Source organism: Procambarus clarkii, chromosome 5 (genome assembly GCF_040958095.1).
Source record: "Procambarus clarkii isolate CNS0578487 chromosome 5, FALCON_Pclarkii_2.0, whole genome shotgun sequence".
In the NCBI taxonomy this organism is placed as follows: domain Eukaryota; kingdom Metazoa; phylum Arthropoda; class Malacostraca; order Decapoda; family Cambaridae; genus Procambarus; species Procambarus clarkii.
Genome location: NC_091154.1, coordinates 14,030,372 through 14,050,503, shown reverse-complemented (window position 1 = coordinate 14,050,503; position 20,132 = coordinate 14,030,372). Strand labels below are relative to the sequence as shown.

The window sequence follows — 20,132 nt, the reverse complement described above, 5'->3', positions numbered from 1 at the left end:
GTTTATCCTGTCACTTATACCCAGACACAGCTGGAAAAGGTTCAAAGATTTGCCACCAGACTAGTACCCGAGCTGAGAGGTATGAGCTACGAGGAGAGACTACGGGAATTAAACCTCACTTCGCTGGAAGACAGAAGAGTTAGGGGGGACACATTCAAGATTCTCAAGGGAATTGATAGGGTAGATAAAGACAGGCTATTTAACACAAGGGGCACACGCACAAGGGGACACAGGTGGAAACTGAGCGCCCAAATGAGCCACAGAGATATTAGAAAGAACTTTTTTAGTGTCAGAGTGGTTGACAAATGGAATGCATTAGGAAGTGATGTGGTGGAGGCTGACTCCATACACAGTTTCAAGTGTAGATATGATAGAGCCCAATAGGCTCAGGAATCTGTACACCTGTTGATTGACGGTTGAGAGGCGGGACCAAAGAGCCAGAACTCAACCCCCGCAAGCACAACTAGGTGAGTACAACTAGGTGAGTACAGCTGGGACTTGCTTAACTGTCTCAAGTGAACAGCTCCTCAAACAAGAAGATTAACATATGTCAACCCTTAAAAGCTTACGTTATCTTGCGGGTGCAAAATGGGGGAATCTTTTAAGAACAGTATCAATATTTGACAAATAGTGTTTTCCTAACTCAAACAATGTTGGGTTTATTACTCTACACATACTTCTAATGTCTCTCAGGTGTTCACATTCACGTAGATACTGGTCAAGGCGGTGTCCGTCACACTCACCACAGCTTTTGCAACTCCGCTGATCAACAGTTGTTTCCATTCCGTATCTCCATGGATATTTGTATCCAAGACGGATTCTCGCTATTACTGATTCTCTCCCGCGTCCTCCTCCTCTTTGTCCATAATGATTGGGATTGCCAGCTGCAACCATGTTGTACCATTGTACAGATTCACTGGTTTGTGCTTCTATCCTCCTTTCCTCAGTTACCTTGTCACGGTGATGTTGCCTGACAATACCTCTAATTTGTAGTAGAGTCTTGGGTATGAAGTATTCAATATGGTCTCCTTCAGCGCCTTCAGCAGCCAGCACATCTGCTCGTTCATTCCCACATATTCCAACATGGGAGGGGATCCACAGAAACTTGACGAATCTTCCCTGAGTGGTAAGTACTCTCACAGCTTTCTTAATTTCAGCAACTATTGCAGGATTTTCTGCCCGATTTTTACTTAGGCTTTGAAGTGCTGATTTTGAATCAGTGCAAATCACTGCACCATTAGTGTTCCGTTCAAGAAACCTTAACGTCATAACAATGGCAGTTAACTCTGCTTGCGTTGAAGAGGCATAGTTCTCAATACGCGCTTTTTCTTCATTTCTGCGTTGAAAAGCATTATCCTTAATTAGAGTGTATGCTGCACCAGCCCTGCCATTGACAGGGTTAGATGACCCGTCAGTGTAGATTTGATCTAGTTCATCTCCGACTTCTTTATAAATTTCCTTAAGATATTTGTGTCTCATTTCTTGTGGTATCATGTTGGACTTTTTCGTTGCCATTTCATTGATGATGATCTTGCATGAGTCATCCTCCCAGGGAGGTAACCTCTCTACAGGCAGGAGCTCACGGGCTTGCTCAAGCAGGTAAAGTTCTTCGAGGTAGCAGACTGATCTGTGATGCCATTTTTTGCTTCTCCTGTTTCCCCCTGAAAGTAGCACAGAACTCAGTTTTTTCTTAGCAATATCATTGTAATGGGGATCTCTGGCTATCCTAATTGCAAGCTTAGCATTCAGCTCCTTAATTCTGCTTTTAACACTGGGGAGAGACAACTCCTCTTGTAGATTGGACGTTTTGGCAGTTCTTGGAACTCCAAGAATGATTGTCATGGCTTCATTCTGAATGCTTTCGAGCCTTTTCATATCGCTTTGGGAGTAGGTGCACAGAACTGGTGCGGCATAGTCTATGACGGAGCGCACATAGGCTGTGTACATCATTTTAAGCACGGCAATAGAGGCTCCATGCCCATTCCAGGTCATAGCTTTCAGTGCCCTGAGTCGACTTTTGCATGTTCCTATGAGTTGGTTGAGCTCCTCTTTCTTCCCCTTGTTAGAGCCGACAGTGACGCCAAGGTACCGATTGTGGTCAACCCATTCAAGTGTTACACCATTAATTTGTAGTTCTTCATTTGCTCCCCTCTTGTGATGATAGTATGCTTTTGTCTTGTTTGTGGAGAGAGTGAAACTGAGCTCAATACATTTCCTTCCGAGGAGTTCAATAGACTTTAATTTTCCCCAAGGTGGGAGCTTGTATTAGGACATCATCTGCATATCCCACTTGTTGTGTTCCTTCCGGAAAATCAATATTTGCAATGGCGTTCATAAGTACATTGAATAGTGTAGGGCTTAAGACTCCGCCTTGGGGGGTCCCGAGTTCCATATTCATTGTTCTGGAGACTGCTCCATTGAAGCAGACCTTAGCTTTCCTTCCTGTGAGGTAGTCTTCAACCCATTTCATGAGTCTCCCCTTGACACCCATGCATGCAAGCTCGTCCAGGATCGCAATCCCCTGTGCTTTGTCGAAAGCTCCTTTGATGTCAACAAATACAGAGTACCTAGCCGTGTCATTAGCCAAGTAATTAACTTTACAATTTGCTGTGCTCCGTCCTTTAACAAATCCATTGACCCCCTCCCCTAACCTGCCTATTTTGTGCAACAGTCGGTTTAGGATGATCCTTTCAAGCATCTTGCAAGTGCATGACACGAGACTGATAGGTCTGTAATTACCAGGGTCATTAGGCTTCGGTATGGGAACAATTATTGCGTGTTTCCATTGTGTGGGCAACACTCCACTTAGGAATGACTTGTTAAACAGGTGGAGTAGTGGATTCCCAGACACTTCACACAGAGCATTGAGTATGTCGTAGGTGACGCCATCTTCACCAGGTGCTGTACTTTTACCCTTTTTCATAGCGCCCCTTACTTCTTGGGCTGTGATTGGCTCCCCATATTCGTCATCACTAGACAGTGCTCTTGTTATCCTAATTCTTCTGTCATCATGTCGCAGGAGCTGTTCTTTGCTTTCTTCTGCAGGGAGGGAGGAGGAGGAGGATGCTGCATCACTCCACTTGTGAATTAGTTCCTCAGCCTTACCCTGGGGGTCTTTGTGAGCCGCAGGCCGGGCTCTGCCACCCTTAGCTATTTTTGCCCACACTTGTCTTGCAGATGTTTCTCTTCCAATGGAGCTAGTGAACTCAAGCCATTGTCTTTCCCGCTGTCTAATCTTCTCTTCCCTGGCTACTTGACACAGTTTTAAACAGTTCTTGGTTGCTGTCAGTGGGATGTCTCCGGTACTCTCATCTCATGCTCCTAACATTTGCATAGAGCATCTTTATGTAGTCGTTCTCATACCATTTTATTGTCTTCTTCTGAGGGTTACTGCGGCGAGGCGTAGGGCGCGGAACTCTGAGACAGTGCTTAATGTGGTTATTAAGGTCATCAACAAATGTGTCAATGTCTTCTGGGATTTGGTACTCCGTGAACCAGTCACTCATCCTGTTTATTCTATATAATTATAAATGTCTGTCTGTGGAGGTTGGTGGGGCGGGTTGGGACATGAGGGGAACAATAATAATAATAATTCATTGTGTCGGGGGACAGGAAGCCCGAGTGTGTTCATACATGTTAGGCTTATATCGAGGCCCCCCCTACCCCCCAAGGTGGCATTACTAACCCCGCCCAGGATGCAACCCCACAACAAGCTGACTATCTACTTACTCCTGGGTGAACAGAGGCACTAGGTGAAAGGAAGTGTGCCCAACCATTTCTGTCCCGCACGGGATTCAAACCCAGAATTCTCGAGTGTGCGTCGAGAACGATCCCGAACCTGAGAACATGGGGGAGATGAGAGGGAGGAGGGAGAGAGGGGGGGTAGGGAAGGGGAGAGAGGGGGGGTAGGGAAGGAGGAGAGAGGGGGGGTAGGGAAGGGGAGAGAGGGGGGGGTAGGGAAGGGGGAGAGAGGGGAGGGGGTAGGGAAGGGGGAGAGAGGGAGGAGGAGGTAGGGAAGGGAGAGAGGGGGGGGGGGGGGTAGGAAAGGGGGAGCGAGGGGAGGGGGTAGGGAAGGGGTAAAGAGAGGCCTCCAGTTTGGCCTCCAGTTTGGCCTCCAGTTTGGGGCCAGATGCTTGGGGCCAGATGCTTGGGGCCAGCTTCAACAGACACTTGGGGCATCTGGCCTCCAGTTTGGGGCCAGATACTTGGGGCCAGCTTCAACAGACACTTGGGGCATCTGGCCTCCAGTTTGGGGCCAGATGCTTGGGGCCAGATACTTGGGGCCAGCTTCAACAGACACTTGGGGCATCTGGCCTCCAGTTTGGGGCCAGATGCTTGGGGCCAGCTTCAACAGACACTTCGGGCATCTGGCCTCCAGTTTGGGGCCAGATGCTTAGGGCCAGATGTTTGGGGCCAGATGCTTGGGGCCAGATGCTTGGGGCCAGATACTTGGAGCTTCAACAAACTTTGCAGGGTGATGTGTAACTGTATGGGGAGTGTCATAGGGTGGTTGGGGACGACCCCCGTGCCCCCCTTAAAGTAGGATTGGCTTCTATTGTGACAACCAACAAGTCCTATGAAGCATGACATGTGGGCTTCACTGTCCATAGAGTGTCTTCAACTTATTACAATATTATCAGTGTTGAGTCAACGTTGATAACATTGATGCAACTTCAATCACATTGATGCAATATGGATAATGTTGACATAATGTAAATTCAACATTACTCAAACATGTTTCACCCACTGGGAGGGAGGATGGCTAGGTTAACGTGAGAGGGAACAGGAGAGAGGGAGGGAGAGAGGGAGGGAAAATGTGCGAAGAGGGAGAGACAGAATGGGAAAGAGAAGATAGAGTTAGAGATAAATAGAGATATATCAGAAAACTCTTTACCTCTGAAGGATTCGAACCCAGACAGCCAGGGCTCCATGCCCCTTGGTGTGTCCAGTAATGTTACCACTAGACCACACTGACTGTACAAAAGAACTGGAAGTCTTAACCCAATTCCCGACAGCTCTCAGTGACCATTTTGGGCTCAGATATATTATCAGATCACTTCATCATGCTGGGCCACGCGAGTATTATTTGTGCTTCAAGCTTCAATAGTCCCCAGTGGGACCATTCAAGACCCATTGGTCCCCAGTGGGACCATTCAAGACCCATTGGTCCCCAGTGGGACCATTCAAGACCCATTGGTCCCCAGTGGGACCATTCAAGACCCATTGGTCCCCAGTGGGACCATTCAAGACCCATTGGTCCCCAGTGGGACCATTCAAGACCCATTGGTCCCCAGTGGGACCATTCAAGACCCATTGGTCCCCAGTGGGACCATTCAAGACCCATTGGTCCCCAGTGGGACCATTCAAGACCCATTGGTCCCCAGTGGGACCATTCAAGACCCATTGGTCCCCAGTGGGACCATTCAAGACCCATTGGTCCCCAGTGGGGCCATTCAAGACCCATTGGTCCCCAGTGGGACCATTCAAGACCCATTGGTCCCCAGTGGGACCATTCAAGACCCATTGGTCCCCAGTGGGACCATTCAAGACCCATTGGTCCCCAGTGGGACCATTCAAGACCGGACTATGGGACCATTCAAGACCCATTGGTCCCCAGTGGGACCATTCAAGACCCATTGGTCCCCCAATGGCATCATTCAAGACCCATTGGTCCCCTATGGGACCATTCAAGACCCATTGGTCCCCCAATGGGAATGGGATAGATGTTGGGAATTGGGATATGGGTCAGACGACTTCCAATTCTCTCATACAGTCAGTGTGGTCTAGTGGTAACAGTGCTGGACACACCAAGGGGCATGGAGCCCTGGCTGTCCGGGTTCGAATCCTTCAGGGGTAAAGTTCTCTGATGCATGTTAGCTTGGGGACCATTCAAATTTGATGCACAGAGAGAGAGATATAGTAAAGATCAATTTTATAATCTATAAAATTATAGATATAATTTGAGATAGAGAGCCAGGCATGTATATCATTACAGTAATGCTGTGTGTATATTATATGTGAGCAGAGAGCCAGGCATGTATATCATTACACTAATGCTGTGTGTATATTTATGTGAGCAGAGAGCCAGGCATGTATATCATTACACTAATGCTGTGTGTATATTATATGTGAGCAGAGAGCCAGGCATGTATATCATTACACTAATGCTGTGTGTATATTATATGTGAGCAGAGAGCCAGGCATGTATATCATTACACTAATGCTGTGTGTATATTATATGTGAGCAGAGAGCCAGGCATGTATATCATTACACTAATGCTGTGTGTATATTATATGTGAGCAGAGAGCCAGGCATGTATATCATTACACTAATGCTGTGTGTATATTATATGTGAGCAGAGAGCCAGGCATGTATATCATTACAGTAATACAGTGTGTATATTATATGTGAGCAGAGAGCCAGGCATGTATATCATTACACTAATGCTGTGTGTATACTAATGTGAGCAGCTTCGTGGCCAAGGAGGTGGGAGAACATGTGTGGATGGGGTTGACGCCAGTGTCAGTAACTGGATGCGTTACGTCAACTGCTCCACCAGCCAGATGGAGGCAAACCTCGCCGCCTTCCAGTACAAGAGACAGATTTACTACAAGACTAAAGGCAAAATAAACAGGTAATACTAGACATATTTTTGCCCATAGTGGCTTAGTGTATATTTATTTAACTGTTTATGTGGCTTTACTACAAGCCAGGTGGACTAAATGGTTATATTGTGGCTTTACTACAACCTAGGTGGATTAATGGTTATATTGTGGCTTTACAACAAGTTAGGTGGACTAAATGGTTATATTGTGGTTTTACTACAACCTAGGTGGATTAATGGTTATATTGTGGCTTTACAACAAGTCAGGTGGACTAAATGTTTATATTGGGCTTTACAACAAGCCAGGTGGATTAATGGTTATATTATGGCTTTACTACAAGCCAGGTGGACTAAATGGTTATATTGTGGCTTTACAACAAGCCAGGTGGACTGAATGGATATATTGTGGCTTTACTACAAGCCAGGTGGACTAAATGGATATATTGTGGCTTTACTACAAGCCAAGTGAATTAAATGATTATATTGAGGCTTTACTACAAGCCAGGTGGACTAAATGGTTATGTGGCTTTACCACAACCCAGGTGGACTAAATGGTTATATATTGTGACTTTACTACAAGCCAGGTGGACTAAATGGTTATACCCCCTCCCTGCCCATCCCACTGTTGTCGTGAGGGGGCTTGGTGGGCGGCTGCCAGAGAGTGATGCTCCATGGGTCAGTCCTCTGTCCTTTTGTAGCCTTGTGCTCCTGCTGCTGTCCTCACAAATTATGCTGGACAACTTTTCCTTATGTTTCGTTTTTCTCCCCCCCCCCCTCTTCTTCTTATTTCTAATTGTAATTTTCCACCGACCTTTTGCCTGTTTTTATTATTCTTTCGGCCTTCTTTTGTTTTGACGCCCGGGAGTTTGAGGAGGCATACTCTTGCACCCGTAGAACTGTAGTACCCAATGTCTCGAGCGAGGGAGGGGGGTCCTTTTATTGTTAATCCTCCTCTCGTCGCTGAACCCGATCTCGATGGACTGATGGTTCTTAAGATGGCATTTGTGGGGTGTATACTCACGATGCACCCATGGGGGGGCCCCCGGCAAAATCAGCAACATGTCTCTTGTTGGGTGCCCTGCCTCTTAATTGTTGCTCCGTGAAGGGTGTGAGGGCACATTCGTGAATGGAAGTATTACTTCATGTTTCCATGTCGCTGAATACTGTTTCTCTTATAACTTCTCAGGCTCGTGGGGTGGGCGACCAAGCCCCCGAGTCGGACTGTGTTGGAAGACAAGGCTCTGTCACCCCCGCTACATTGGGCCCAGACCTAGCTTCTCTTTTGACCCTCCTGACTACTATCCCAGCTCCCCTCCCTCCTCTGTGATTGGGTCGAGCCATACGCCCCCATCGGTGACCACCACGTCCCCTAACGTGGCTCAGACCCTCATTGTAAATACTGCACCTTTTAACCTCTCTCTCTCTGGGGGTTCTCAACGCCGACCCCACCATGGCTGCACTTGCACGATCCCTTCCCATACTAATCCGTACCAATCCTTGTTTAGTCCTGCTTCGTGGCCTAAATATTTTGATCTCCCTCTGGATTCTATACCTGACGATTTCTCACTCCATAAATACCTTGTTGACTCAGTGATGCAGCTACCCGCTTAGCTGCATTGTCCTGCATTGGAGAGACCCCTGTGCGTGTCTCCAAAAACGTTCGGTTAAATGCCAGTGTTGGCACTGTTCTCCTTCCGAACCATGTTGCAACTGGTGTTAGAGACCTAAAAGACTGCCATGAGGATATTAAACATATCCTCGAAGCCCAAGGCCATTCTGTCCTCCAGGTGGACACGTTCACTCGACCCCCTCGTGGTCGCCGCCGTCATCCCCTTCGAGTTGTGAAAATCACCTTTGATAGTAGGGCCCTTCCGTCCTCTATAATTCAAATGTCCTCAAATGCTTAAGTACTGTGTATCTATGCCCCATGTGTGGTGCCAATGATCACTAAGTCTGAGTGCACTTCTTCCCAGGCTTGCTGCCTCAATTGCAGCGAGACCCAGCCTACCTTCTCCCGCTCGTGTATACACTATAAATTTGAGGCAGCCGTCCTCAACTTGAAACACCAGGATCGTCTGCTTTTTCCTGAAGCGAGACGCCAAGTTCGCCATCTCACCCCTTTTGCTGGCGTATCCTTTGCTCGCGTGTTGCATTCTACCTCTCCTCATCCTTCCCACCTTACTCAGTCTCACAACTGCTTCCAGTCCTTAGACCCGAACACGCCCTCCACCTCCTCCCCTGTTCCCTTACGTTCTGTCCCGAAGGGGCCCCTTCCTAGTTCTCTATCTGAAGTTTCCACCCTTCTTACCCAGTCTGCCATGTCTCCTGTGTCTTCTTTCCCCAATCCTTCTTCCTATCCCTCCCCCCAGTCTCTTGGCCCTCCACGCCGCCTGTCTGTCCAGGCTGATGTCCGTCATCCTCCCAGCAATCTTCATGTTGTTCAATTCCGTACATCTTCTCCCATTGAGACAATTGAGTCTATCATCCAGTACGTTGTTGCTGGAACACCTGTCTCTGAGTCAGAAACGTAAGCCTTTCTCCTCGCCTTCTTCCTCCCCGGCAGGTAAAGAGGCATCTCTTTCTTCCTCACCTCCCACCTCTGACTCTCTCGCTCCGTCCCCTTCCATTTCGGTGGTCAGGCCCCCTGTCTCAGCAATGGAGGTTTCTTTAGCTTCTGATTCCCTCTCAGCTGCTGCCCTTGCTGAGGTGCGCTCCCTTGTTTCGGCCCCCTTCTCCGTGCAAGACCGTGCAAGATAGCGAAGACAGTGGTCCTGGAGAGATAGGAAGCCAGTGTCAGCTCATCAGATCGTCGACATAAAGAGCGGAGAAGATGGCAGAAGGGAGGGATTAAAGAAGATCATTGACGGCATCCAGAAAAAGAGTAGTGCTTAGAACACTACCTTGTGGTACACCTTCCTGTTGCCGAAAAGAGGCAGAAAGAGTGGTACTAAGCATAACTCGAAAGGAACGAGGAGAGAGGAAGCTTTGGAGGAAGAGAGGGAGATGACCACAAAGGCCAAAAGAACGAAATTGAGACTATATCTCCAGGTAGTGTCATAAGCCTTTTCCACGTCAAAGAGGACGGCAACAACGGAGGTCTTCGCAGCAAAATCAGTACGAATATAGACCTCCAAGTTCACCAGGACTTCAGTTGTGCTGCGGCACTTGCAAAAACCAAATTGAGAAAGGGAGAGGTGGTGATGGTGTTCCAAGAACCACATCAGACGAACATTTACCATAAGCTCAAAGAGTTTGCAGACACAACTCGTGAGGACAATAGGGCGGAAGTCCTTAGGGGATGTCCCGAGAGATCCTGGTTTCCGAATAGGAAGTACAACGGCATCGAGCCAATTCTCAGGGACTGACAAGGACTCCCAGACCTGTTATACAGACTCAGTAAATACTGAGATGTGCAAGGAGGGAGATGGCGAAGCATCTCATAATGAATGTCATCCAAGCACTGGTGCCATAGAACCACAGAGGGCCAGGGCAGACTGAAGTTCAGAGAGAGAAGTGATCGTTATAGAGAAGGCGGACGAGTGTGGAAATCTAAGGGACGAGATTCAAGAACGGGCTTACAAAGAAGGAAGGATTGAGGAAAATGAGAACCAGAGCTAACAGAAGAAAAGTGGGAACCCAGTTCGGTCGTGACCTGCACTGGGTCCGCCACAAGAGTACCACAGAAGTGAAGAACCGGCGAGATATCTGGAACAAACTTACCCACAACCTTGCGGATCTTCTTCCAGATCTCCGGTAGGGGAGTAACGGACGTAATGGTGGAAACGTAAGATTTCCAACGCAAATGCTTAGTTGTACAGATGGTCCTATGGGCCACTGCACTTGCTTTCCGAAACAAAATAAAAGAATCAGCCGTCTGTCGGCGTCTGTTTCTTCCAGGCTGCATGCTTACAGCAGACAGCCCGAGCACACTCCGCATTGCACCAGGGAACACACTTCCGCATGCCCCGGGAGGTAGAGCGAAGAATAGAGCGGACGGCAGCGTCAAAGACGGTGTCATGAAATAGGAGGAGGGCTCGAGGGTTAGGCAGAGTGGAGAGGTCAGTTGAGAGTAGCACGGTGGGTGAATAGGTTCCATTCAGCCTTGGCAAACTGCCACCTAGGGAAGGAGAGAGAAGGGTGAAAAGAGAAATAGGTAACAAGGATGGTGAAATGGTCACTGTTATAGAGGTCATCAAGAACCCGCCACGTGAAATCTAAGTAAAGGGATAACAAGCAGAGAGAAAGATCAAGATCGGAAAGGGTACGAGTGCAGGAGTCCACATGAATGGTGTGGTGTTTGTGTGTTACTGAGGAAGTCTTGGTTGTAGGGTTGATATAAAGTCATTGCTTAGTTACTGACTTTAATACGTATATAAACAATTACATGACTAGTAGCTACCAAGCTTGGCGGGCGTCCTGTACGCTCTGTTTACCTTCTCTGGCGTCTGCTCTGCCACACATAGAAAACGGATGGTACCCATTTCTGTGAACATGACATCCCTCCTTTTCTTTAAAAAGAATGAATACAGGATGTCTACCATGCTTGTAGCACAAAGCAAAGTTATTGACACAAAGTAAGTTATTAACATATCAAGAGATACTGCATACATTTAACATTAATTAAGCACACAAAGAATTTAAACATCTTAATCTTTTCCACAAAGGATTTCAATGTTAAAAATACATACAGTATGCAATGTTAAACAAACATGAAAGAAACTGTAATACAAAGTTACAAAATATTGAATGAGATATCTGCATTATTCAAACAATATTAAATTTAGTTTAACATAATAAGTAAATACTTTTCATTACATAGGAACACAATTAATCATCATATCGTGTAGGGCGTTTAACATGACGTTTAGGACGAGAGTCCCCAAATACAAAAGCATCCCTTGATGAATTGTTTATTGAGTTATAACTCATTTTTTCTTTTTCTTTTGCACGACTTTGTACTTCATCATTTTCTACACTAGTTGGAATCACTTTGAAATAAGCCATATTACGTGTTATACTTTGTCTCTATTACTCGCTGTTACCATAGTTCCTTTTACACTAATCACTTTATATTTTGTATCATACGGCATATCTAGCTTTCCCTCTTTTTTCTTTTTAACGAGAACAGTATCTCCAACCTTTATGAATTGTTCCTTTGTTCGTTGATCATGAGCAATTTTCATTTTGCCTTTGGCTAGTGCATCCTTCTGAGCGAGACGTTTATCCGTTACCTCAGCTGGCATGACGGGTAGTGCGATTCTCGTAGGACGTCCAAATAAAAGTTCGCCAGGCGACTTGCCCAGTGTTCCATGTGGTGTTGCACGGTAGTTCCTGAGAAAAGCATACATAGCTTGTTTCCAGGATCGTCCTTCGGCATGAGCACAGCGTACCGCTTTCATGAGAGGTTGCATGAATCTCTCAACTTCTCCATTTGCTTGAGGATGTAGTGGCATCACAAGGCGGTGTTTGAATCCAATATGCTCAGCAAAGTTGACGAAGTCTTGTCCATTGTCCGTCTTGACAACTTCAGGAATGCCAAAATTTGAAAAGATCTTGTCGAGTTTCGGGATGACAGCCTTTGCAGATGTGGAAGTGATGATTTCTACTTCTGGATAACGTGAGTGATCATCAATGACTACCATCAAGTACTCTCCAGTTGGTAGTGGTCCGCAGAAGTCCATCGATACTTCCGTCCATGGTGCAGCAGGTAGTGGTGAAGGTTGTAGAGGTGTTGGTCTTGAAGTATCCACTGCAGCTTGGCAAGGGACACAGGCATCATGCATGTCCTTTGCTTGACGATCAATGCCAGGAAACCACACCTTTTCTCGTAGCAGCTGTTTGGTCCTAACAAGACCTTGGTGTCCTTGATGTGCAAGCTTCAGAGCACGTTGCTGGAGAACAGCTGGAATGACGATACGAGTACCTCGCAGCACGGTGTCGCGTTGTTACGTAACACTTAATTCTGTCTGGATGCGTTCAAGTGCTTTGAATGCATCTTGGTCAACTCCTGAGGGTGGGATGCGTGGAAACTTTTTCTTAGTCAATGCATCCACTGTTGCTTGCAGAGTTGGGTCCTCTAGGGTTGCAGTACGGATTTCATCAAGAGTGAGAGCTTTAGGGACTGCATCACCGGTTACAGCGTGTACATATTCCTCGGCAACTTGCTGATGCTTGGTGATGGTGAAACTGTTGGCAGGATGTCGACTGATGTAATCAGCGGGATTGCCTGCACCCGGCTTGTATTTCACCGTAAATTGTATGGTTGCAGACGAAGAGCCCATCTCTCAATGCGAGCTGGTGGTTTGGACTTTGGATTATTGAAGATGGCCTCCAACGGTTTGTGGTCAGTGACTATCGTGGTGAAGGGTGCACCAAGCAGATACACATTGAAGTGTTCACAGCCCCATACAAGAGCAAGAGCTTCCTTCTCTGTCTGACTGTATCGTTGCCCAAAATCTGTGAGAGAACGGCTGGCGTAGGCAATTACTACTCTGGAATCTGGTTGACCAGGTTTGTGTTGGGCTAAAACAGCACCTAAACCAACAGGATTAGCATCCACTGTTAACTCAATGTCCATTGATGGATCAAAATACGCAGCAGTCGCATTCTCTACTAGTGCATCTTTCACAGCATCAAATGCATTTTGCTCGATATCGCTCCAGTACCATGATGCATTTTTCTTCAGGAGCTCACATAGAGGCTTCGTAATGGTAGCAAAATCTGGAATGAAGCGAGAACAGTAGTTTGCCATTCCCAGAAAACTATGTACTTCAGTGGACGTTGAAGGAGGTGCAGCATTCTTGATATCTGCAACTTTCTTAGGATCTGGAGACAGACCTTTGTCGCTAAGTACATGTCCAAAGAATTCAATTTTATGTTGATTGAACTCACACTTTGCTCGGCTTAGTGTCAAATTCTTTTCTCGTAAGCGTTGCAATGTTGCACGAAGAGCTTTGTCGTGTTCAGCTTGGGTACGGCCATAAACAATGATGTCATCAGACATGTTGTCAGCATTAGGTATATCTTGCAATACCTGGCTGATGATGTGCTGGAATACCTCGGCAGCACTGTTGATACCAAAACTCAGGCGCTTGTACCTATACAGACCTCGATGTGTCGTAAACGTTGTGATGAAGCGACTCTCATCATCAAGTTCAAGCTGATGATAGCCCTTGTTTAAATCTAACTTGCTGAATACAGTTGCACCATTCAAGCGGTAGATCATATCATCTACAGTGGGTGTAGGATGGCGTTCACACATTATTGCCTTGTTGGGAACACGCATGTCCACACAAATGCGTATCTCATCTGGATTCTTCAGCTTTGGTGGAGTGACAATTGGGCTTACCCATGGTGTTGGGCCTGTTACTGGTTCAATGATATCTAGTTCCATCAGCCTATCCAGTTCGGCATCGACTTTCTTGCGAGTATGGAATGGTTGTCGGCGATGTGGTTGGGCAACTGGAATTACATCTGGGTTGATATGCAGATGTACTTTGTTATCAGTATAACAGCCTATGGATTTAAATCGATCAGAAAATTCGGCAACAATACCATCAACATTGTTTGCAGATTCCACTGCTACAGCATTAGAAAGCTGAAGTAGCCCCAATTTGGTTGAAGTCTTGTAACTGAGTAAAGACTCCTTTGCATTCCTAACAACATGGAATGTAGTAGTGAGCATTGCACTCTTTGACTTAATCTCTGCAGTGAAAGTTCCAATCACTGGCAAGGCTACCTTTGAAGCATAGGCAGTAGCTTTGCCATTATAGTTTTCAAGCTTTGGGAACTGTTTTTTAAATTTTTCATAGTGGCACTCAGCAATGGTGTCAATGTTTGATCCAGTGTCAATGAGAACTTTGAGACAAATACCAGCAATGTATACTATAGTCTCTGGGTTGTTTGGAAGATCATTCCATTCTGTGATTGCTTGTACTCCATAAGTATAATCACATTCACTGTCATCTGAGACTGGTTGTAATGAAATGTTGTCTTGTACATTATTAACATTCTGGATATGAGGTGCAATATTGTGTTTACCACCTCGACCCCCATGACCTGATCCTCGTACAGTGCTTTTATTCATTGACTGTGGTTTCTTTAGTGCAGAACGACACATAGCACCAAAATGACCTAGTTTTCCACACTCATAACACTTCTTACCTTGAGCAGGACAAACATTACCTTGGTGTGGGTAGTCTCCTCCACAATTGTAACATTTATTGTTGACACCCTCTGATGTGGGTCGTTGTGACTGCTTGAGTCTTGTTCCATGACCCCAGTTGTGATGTGGTTCTCGGCTCAATTTACTGTTAGGTTTGGCATGATATCTTCTTTGATTACGATGTCCTCCCTGAACCTTACATACCTCATCACTGTTAGGAACAGTGGCAGAACCGTTGTTGGCACTGCACTCCATGACACGAGCATCACGTGCAGCATCTTCCATTCGACGAGCCATATCCAGTATCTTGGTAAGAGAACTTTCATCATCAACAAGTTCTAGAGCTCTTCGACGAAGACGTGTAGATGTGCATGTTTCAATTATTTGCTGTTTGATTTCTTTGTCAATATCAGTAAACTCACAATGGGCTGCTAAACCCTGCAGACGTGTGTGGTATTGATCAACAGTTTCATTAGAGAGTTGTCTGGCTCTCCTGAAATGCATAATTTCCATTGCAGTATTTTGCCTTGGTTTGAAATGCTCTGTTAGTTTGGCTTTGGCAATGTCATAATCTTTGGCACCACCAGTGTCTTTCAGTGTGTCAAAGATGTCAGAAACTATCACCTGCATAATGAAGTAGAAAGGCACCTTTCTTTCAGCACTTTTGATGTCAGAAACTATCAACAAATTTTCAAACCTTTTAAGCCATTTGACCCACCTCTGACAGGTTTGTCTGGTCACAGTCAGGATCAAATGCAGGAAACTGAGGTATATTTGCCATTTTTACTTTTTTACTGAATAAAAGTAAACTTATCACTTAAATGTTCCTCAGAATATTAAACACTTACTGCACTGTATATGTTAGTCAAGAATTCACTGTAATTACTTTAATTTTGCAAAGCACACAAGCATTTTAATGCAAAAGTTCACAACAGTGCACAATATAGCAGCAACTGACTTCTTACCTAGCCCTTGTGTACAGAAGCGTCATTTCGTAACCAAAACATCAGATTTTGTACACATCAAAGCGTTGTTTCGTACACGGCGTCGGCACGCAGATTACTCTTACACAGCTTGAGTCAGCACATGCTTGGGGTAGCACATAGCATTGGTTAGCACATAGCATTGGTTAGCACATAGCATCGTTTAGCACAAAGCATTGGTTAGCACACAGCATTGGGTATGGTGCTCACAGCACGACTTCTCCTTCCTCCTCTGGGCGAGACAGCATGCTCCTTCCTTGTTTGAAGTTGAACAAAATACCTGCGTTCCCAGTTCATCCTTGTCGCCAATGTGGTGTTTGTGTGTTACTGAGGAAGTCTTGGTTGTAGGGTTGATATAAAGTCATTGCTTAGTTACTGACTTTAATACGTATATAAACAATTACATGACTAGTAGCTACCAAGCTTGGCGGGCGTCCTGTACGCTCTGTTTACCTTCTCTCTGGCGTCTGCTCCGCCACACATAGAAAACGGATGGTACCATTTTCTGTGAACATGACAAATGGGTTCACCAGAATTCAAAAGAGACAAGGAAGAAGAGAGGACGAACGGTTCGAGAATGCGGCCTCGGGTATTTGTCAAAACATCACCCCAGAGGGTATGTCGACAGTTGAAGTCACCCAACAGGAGCACAGGCTCTGGCAAGGAGTCCAGTAGGTGCTTAAGATCAGGAAGGGAAATTAGGACACTTGTTGGGGACATAAATGGAACAGACCGTATAGCATTTACTCACAAAGACACGGGCTGCAGAACATTGGATAGGTAAATGAAAAAGTAGGGGGACGAAGGGAACATCAGTACGAATCAAGAGAGTAGTAGAGTTATGGGCCCCAGCAAGAGCTGGGGGGCGGGGACGGAGAGAAAGGAATAACCTCGAAAGTGACCAGGTGAAAGTGACAAAGCGGTGAAAACTGTGTAATCAGAAGTTGGAGTTCATGAAAATTGGCATTAAAGCCACGAATATTCCAATGAAGAATAGACATTGTCAAAAGGAGAGAGGACAGCAATAGAGAACAATGAAGAAACAAAGGCAAAGAATGAAGCATATTAAAGAATCTCAGAATCAGGATCAGTGAAATCAGGGTTAGAGAGCATAGGTAACCCTAGTAAGAATGGAGTTAAGGGAATGAGAGGACAGATTTTAAGTGGACGGACAGGGTCCGGAGGAGGAGGAGACAACCGAGAGGAGCTGTGAAGGACTAGCAGGAGGGGGGGGGGAGAAACCGGGGAGCACACCTCAGCAAAGGCAGCAACCTAGAGGGAAGCGGGGGCTAAAGAAACCTCTATAGCTGGGACTGGGGGGCCCGACTACCAAAACGGGACGGGACTTGGTCCCCACACATGGGGCATAGAAACGCACAGTACTTGTGCATTTGAGGACACCATGCCCGAACTTCCAGCACTTATTACAAAGTCTAGGAGACGGAATGTACTCCTGAACGGAGCATCTGGCACCAGCAAGAATGACACAGGGCGGAAGGGTCCTACTATCAAAGGTGAGTTTCACAACTCGAAGGGGCTGACGGCGCCGACCATGAGGAGGTCGAGTGAACGTGTCCACCTGGAGGACAGGATGGCCTTGGGCTTCGAGGATATGTTTAATATCCTCATGGCAGTCTTTTAGGTCCCTAACACCAGTTGCAACATGGTGCGGGAGGAGAACAGTGCCAACACTGGCATTTAAACGAGCGTTTTTGGGAGACCCGAACAGGGTCTCCCGAAATACTGGACAATGCTGCTAAGCAGGTAGCTGCATCCTGAGAACAAGCAGCGACAACATGTGTACTGATATGGGTGGGGTTAAAAGTAACAGAGGCATCCACCGAATAAGCAAGGTGTTTATGAAGAGAGAAATTGTCAGGAAGTGTAGAATCCAGATGGTTAAGATCAAAGTATTTAGCATTTGGTCCCACATAGCGGGACTAAATAAGACATGGTAGAGACGGAGCTGTGCCATGGGACGAGGTGGTCACCAATGGAGGCTTGGGACTCGAACCTACCACAGAGGAGGGAGGGGAGTGGGGGGGGGGGGGAGTAGTCTGGTCTGGGCCCAATATAGCGGGGGCTACAGAACCCGGTCTTCCATCACAGTCCGACTCAGGGTCCTGGTCGCCCATCCCAGGAGCCTGGGTAATAGAGATCATATCAATATCCATGTCGTGTATTTTAAAAAGGTCTGGGGCCTAGAACCAAGGAAAACCACCTACCAGGGCATACAGGGAGGTCGAGCGTGTGCCAGTGCAGGAAGGTGTGCATCGTTCCAGTGGTGCTCCCCTTTTTAACAGGGGAGTCCTACTCCTTCGTCCATTCTCCTACTGGTTCAAAGACCTCATTCTCCCTATTGCCCCAGCCTGGACACCCAGACATCCACTTAGAGCAGCCACTCACGGGCGATCCCTCCAGCGGGCGGTCCAGTGACTCACAAGGACCCTAAGCTTGTGTTCATTCGCACGTACAACTCCCAAAGAGGGGCAGGAAAGGGGGCGGAGACAACCCTCACCGGTCCCAGAGAGGTGAGCGTGAGCCCCTCACCACGACAAGGAGACACAGTGGAGGGGGGGGGGGAATAGAAAGTATCCCAGTATTTTATTCATCATTACTGTACTTATTCATTAATTTATTTGCAATAATACAGTTTGGACACCTTGCATGTCATGTGACCCCCGTGGGAGCCAAACGATGCTGCTGTGTTTAATTTTTCTGTTTACTTTGTCAGCTGTGAATAATGATCTGTATCCAGGACTCAAACATTGAGAGTGACAGTTGTGTCTCATCACAACAGTGGTCATTTATCACAACATCTCTAGTCATTCTCAGTTTCTCAGTGCTAAAGCATCTGATACAACTCATTAATCATGCCGATGTTTGAGACATAATCCAAACACTGCCATTTGACTCTCAGTGGGATGGCACCAAACATTTCTTACAACCAAACTTCACTTGATTGTCCTACAAACCTCAACCAACCTATTACCTCCAGAATGTAATGTATGTGTCAATTGTTATAGAGGTGCAGAGCTAATGGTGTGGTATGGAGACGAATATGCCTCGGAACTGGGTTTGTCCAGAGAAGTTTTCCAGTGGTGTTCAGGTGACACACTTAAAGGTAAGCTTTATGGTGCTTTATATATTTCAATATTTCTTAAATATTAATATTTCTCAGTGGCAATGAAGTTCTCGGCTTAGTTGAAGATCCCAGGTACGATCGCAGAGCAGGGCAAATGGTTTGGCACGTTTCCTTTCACCTTATGTCTCTATTTACCTAGCAGTAAATAGGTACCTGGGAGTTAGGTACCTGGTGAATATTACAGCCAGTATAGACGGAACATTCCCTTCCCTCATTCTTGTGGTGTACTTAGCGTGATGATACACGAATGTCTCCAGAATGAGGTTTACAAATTTGCCTGTCCAAATGTCCTTTGTTCTTTCTTCGTAGACCTCCCAGTCTATTGCTTTTGAGTTGAAGTCCCCCAGTACCAAAAGTCGTGATTTATGTTTATCTGCTTTTACTATAATCTCTCTCATGACCATTATGAGGTCCTCTTGTATCTCATGTAGTTCCTCCTTTGTCTATGTGTTGCTGGCTACTGGGCTGTAAACATTACGATTATCAGTTTATCATCCTGATTCTAAACCTGCACTGCCATTATGTCAACTTCTCGAGGGGTTTTGGTTATTAACTCTCTTACCTTGAGGTGTTCTTTCACCAGCACGGCCACTCCCGCCCTCTTCCTAGTTTTCCTGTCACGTCTCCAAACTCTGTAACCCCTTGGGAATCCAACCTCATTTAAAGTATTTTCTTCAAGTAAGTAATTATCTAAAGAAGGCTCCAAGCCGGGAAGGCTATGTAGCACCGCTAAATGTGCGGATATTCAAAACGTGGTAAATATCACCAAGGATGCCAATACAAGAACAAAAGCGCATAAGGTGAACAATAACAAAGGTATCTGATTCACCAAGGATGCTATTGAGGGACAGGTGACTGCGAGGGACAGTCAGAAAGCATGACACACCCACATTCTGGAAGCCAGGACATTCAACAAGGATATGCACAACTGTCAGAAGGACAATGCAGTTTGGACAATAAGGAGCAGGGCGGTGCTCCATTAAGTGCCTGTGAGTTGAACGTGTATGGATAATAAGTAACCTCGCCAGAGCCGTTTCCTACTGCTGGTTACGGGAGTAGGAGGAAGGCCAAGAGAACATGCTACCCTTAAGAGCATACAGCTTGTTACCAGTAACAGAGGACCAGTGAACCTGTCAAAGGGGCACGGATTGAGGAATGAATAACTGGGTAAAAGTCAAAATAAGGAACACCTTTGTGGGGAAATGGGACAAGTGCGGATAGCCTCCTTCACGGCA

The 20,132-nt window shown here is 46.2% G+C and overlaps 1 protein-coding gene across 1 annotated transcript in view; it reads left to right on the top strand.

Annotated features, from left to right (window-relative positions):
* The window catches only part of LOC138351091 (histone-lysine N-methyltransferase PRDM9-like), a 127,567-nt gene that overhangs the window by 89,888 nt on the left and 17,547 nt on the right, over nt 1–20,132 (top strand). Inside the window, exons 7-8 of the mRNA XM_069302722.1 lie at nt 6,472–6,635; nt 18,779–18,888. Coding sequence (XP_069158823.1) covers nt 6,472–6,635; nt 18,779–18,888 — 274 coding nt within the window. The remainder of the gene's footprint in view (nt 1–6,471; nt 6,636–18,778; nt 18,889–20,132) is intronic.